This window comes from Fukomys damarensis, unplaced genomic scaffold, assembly GCF_012274545.1.
Source record: "Fukomys damarensis isolate Sample0158 unplaced genomic scaffold, DMR_v1.0_HiC HiC_scaffold_3, whole genome shotgun sequence".
Taxonomy (NCBI): domain Eukaryota; kingdom Metazoa; phylum Chordata; class Mammalia; order Rodentia; family Bathyergidae; genus Fukomys; species Fukomys damarensis.
The window spans coordinates 46895147-46898956 of NW_022900915.1; the positions used below are offsets into that span (position 1 = coordinate 46895147).

At 42.7% G+C, this 3810-nt stretch overlaps 1 protein-coding gene across 1 annotated transcript in view; it reads right to left on the bottom strand.

The window, feature by feature from the left end:
• The window catches only part of LOC104859224 (olfactory receptor 2T8), a 4155-nt gene extending 1059 nt beyond the window's left edge, over nucleotides 1–3096 (bottom strand). The window contains exon 1 of the mRNA XM_033765887.1: nucleotides 2626–3096. Within this exon, the coding sequence (XP_033621778.1) occupies nucleotides 2626–3096 (471 nt within the window). The remainder of the gene's footprint in view (nucleotides 1–2625) is intronic.
• Between the last annotated feature and the right edge of the window lie 714 nt (nucleotides 3097–3810).

Below are 3810 nucleotides of genomic sequence, written 5' to 3' on the forward strand. Positions count from 1 at the left end.
GAGCTCCAGGTCAGGGCTCTAACCAGTTTTCATCAGAATTAACAACGCGTCTGGAAGCCATTCATGGCCCACCCCCCGCAGACATGGACCCAGCGTTCGACATTGACCCATCTTGCGCACGGACTCTGACAGTTCCGGAGTGAGGACGAAGCCCCGCCCAGAGGCACAGGGTGGTGCGACCAGGCTGCGCTTCTGGAACAACCGCAGGACCCCAGCGCTGTCTCTGGTCTGCGCTTCCTGACAGGGTCTGCCCAGACTCTTCTAGGCTTTCTACCCCAGGAGAGCGGAGCCGTGAGGGAAGGGAGACGGAAAGGGGCTCAGAGCAGCTGCAGAGGAGGCTCGGCAGAAGAATGACTCGACTCGTCTTCAAATGTCTCATTTTTAATCCCTCTGCTTTGAGCTTACAATGTTAATAAATACAGATTTAAGAAGATATAAAAGGAACCTATGACCATAATCGTTTCCTTTGTAAAATCTACAGTCTCTTAAAAGTATCGTTTATTGCTTAAAAATGATTATACTTGTTCAATAATTTGCTAAGGAAAGATAAGAAAGATTCCCTGAACATCTGAGCCCCCATTTTTCTGCTTTTAAATCCTTTCATATTTCAGGCAAAAATACTTCTCATGTGAAAAGGTCTCAGATACTCAGGGACATCATTTCCCCATGCAGGAACATTATGTTTGACACATTACAGCTAAAATGAAGACACTGACCTTCTGCAGCTGAATGGGGAGGGTGGGAGAGACAGTTCATGTATCATCACAGTCGTTAAGATCACTAAGTTAAGTCAATGAACTAGAACGGATAGGTCAGGACACCCTTGATCATGCCAAGTAAGCAAGACTATACCTGTATTTGAAAACATGTGAATAGTCTTATTAAGTCATTTATTTTCTGATATTGAATGAATAGCTGCATTTGCTTTTGAAGCATCTATAGACCACATTTTCAAAAATCAACATACTTCCCAGAACAATGCATAAAAATAGGCAGTGAGGTAACTTTTAAATCCTTACTAATATTCCTTTTGGGAAATTCAAATGGAAAACAACCTAAGTTACTAGAAACTCATATAAATCAGCTTAACTGAGGAGTTTGCTAATATCAGAGAAATTAGCATTTGTGTTCACTCATGGCCAGAGTCTAAATTCAGACAAACACTTTCAAAATAGTTCACCAAAACTTCTTTATATATGCACCAAAAGAAATGAATGTGTCACACAAGAGAGGCTTGCAGGAGCATCCGTCATAACGGATCCAGGCCAAAGGCAGGACCAATGTCCTCCAGCCAAACAATGGGCTCTCACTCAGTAATACAGCACACTGACCAGGGAGTACTGCAAGGCCACTCAACAGTGCCAGCTGACAACAGGAGGAACACGTGGGCTGTACTGTAAAACTCATGATGCTTACTGAAGAAATGTCAGCATACGGGAAAGATCTACTGTTAAATTGCATTAATATGGAATTTTGATAGAGCCTACTGAAGAACACGGATGGAAATCAGGCAGTGGCTTTGTGCTGGGTGTGGGTTTGCACTGGCCCAGGATTGGAAGACCACTCTGAGGAGATGGAAGTGGTGTCTCTGTGTTTGAGTGTGAGTGTGTGAGTGTGTTCCAAGGGCAGGCACTCACTGAACTGGTAGAAGGGAAAACTCAGATATGGCCATGGAACTGTGTCCAAATTATACCTTCATTTATATAAATGTTAATAATTAGTCTTCAAAGTTGCTATACTTTAATTTTAACAGAAATATATTGTCCGGCCTAACACAAAAATTTATATCAGATTTGTGATGCATAGTTTTACCAAAGCACAAATTGATAGGTAGTGAAACCACAGTAAATAAAGCCAAACCCAAAAGATGCCTCCAAACTGTGAAGCAAACATCCAAAAAAAAAGATATATAGGGGCTGGGGATTAAGCTCAGTGGCTCCACTGCCTGCCTCACAATCATAAGGTCCCAAGATCGATCCCTGGTACAAAAAGATAAAAATAAATAAATAACCCAATAAATACTTATGTGTGTGTGTGTGTGTGTGTGTGCATTTGTGTGTATGTAAGTGTATGTGTGTGTACTGCGTCTCCAAAGAGAAAAAACCTGAACACAAGCTTTACGCCACCTTCAATGTTTTAAAAAATAAATACACTATCAGTCCCATTAAGGCAGCACAGGCACAATGGCTCAGACACTTCCCCAGGCTCCCTTGACCTCACTGTTCCTCAGACTGCAGAACATGGGTTCATCATAGGGGTGAAGATGGTGTAGAACGCAGACACCACCTTATCGTGTTTAGCTAATCTGCAGGATTTGGGTCTCATGTAGATGATGATGGCAGCACCATAATACAGCACCCCCACAGCCTAATGGGAGATGCAGGTGGCAGAGGCCTTCTTGCTGGCTTCTGTGGAGCACATGTGCAGGACAGCAGCGAGCAGGAGGCTGGAGGATGTGAGAATGAGAAACAAGGTGATGAGCAGCATAAGCACGCAGCAGATGTACATGATATACTTGAAGGCAGAGGTGTCACTGCAGGCCAAGCAAACCAGTGTGAGGGCCCTACAGAACAAATGGTCAATCTCATGTCTGTTTCAGAAGGGGAAGCTCAGGGAAGCAACAGCCTGCATGGCTCCATCAGCTGCCCCCAGAAGCCAGGACCCCAAAGCCATTCTCAGACACAAGGGCCAGCTCATGAGGGTGGCATACCACAGCAGTTGGCACACAGCCACATAGCGGTCATAGGACATGGCAGCTAGAAGGAAGCACTCTGCACCACCAGTTGTCTGGAAGAAGAAGATCTGCAGCCCACAGCCCACTGCAGAGATGGACTTCCTTCCTGTCAAGTAGGCAGCCGCCATCTTGGGCACAGTGGTGCAGACCAGCATCATGTCCATGAGGGAGAGCTGGCTCAGCAGGAAGTACATGGGCGTGTGCAGCCGGGGGTCCTGGTGAATCAGGAACACCATGAGGCCATTGCCAAGGAGGGAGGAGATCGTAACTGCTAGGACAACCCCAAAGAGACTGTGGTGGGCTATGGTGTGGTCGAAGAGTCCTAGGAGAATGAAATCTGAGGTCTTATTCCCATGGTCCATGATTTCAAAGAAAATAGACGCTGACAGTGGAAAAGAGACGAGAGATATGAATCACAATGCTTCATGTGGACAATTGACTTTATTACACTTAACCTCAAAAAAGTTATTTGTGTCAAAGTGGTAAAAGCTGCTTCAAATTTTCCCCCTAAATTTTGCAAAATCTTAGATCCAATGTTAAAATTAGTTTTGTCTATTTTCTAATCTTTTGATTGTATATACCTCTCACCTAAAATGTTAATTACTCTAATGAACACAAATTCTTGATGAAATGCAAGTTTCCTTTAAATGTCATCTCTGCCTCCTGTGATACCAATATAATTGAAAGAGAAAAAATTAATTACTGATTTCACTTTTTACATTTGTGCTGGCCTCGTATCATACATAATCATTATTCATAGAGGCTGAATTAAATCCAATTTTAAAATATATAAAATAGAGCTTCTCAAACAGAGAATAAGTTTTCATTTTCTAAATTGTTTTGGTTTTGGTAGTGTTCAACCAGCAAGTTGATTTCACTTCATTTTCTTCTTTAAAGTCTATATTGCACGTACAAATATTTTATAAGTCGAATGAGTAAGTAGTTACTCTGTTATTGTAAAAGTTTCATTCTCAAATCTCTGCTCACCTTTCTACTAAACTATGACATGTTCTGGTGCAGTACCAGTCTCATAGTTTGTTCCACACTGCTTATTCACTTCCTGTTGGTAAGTGATC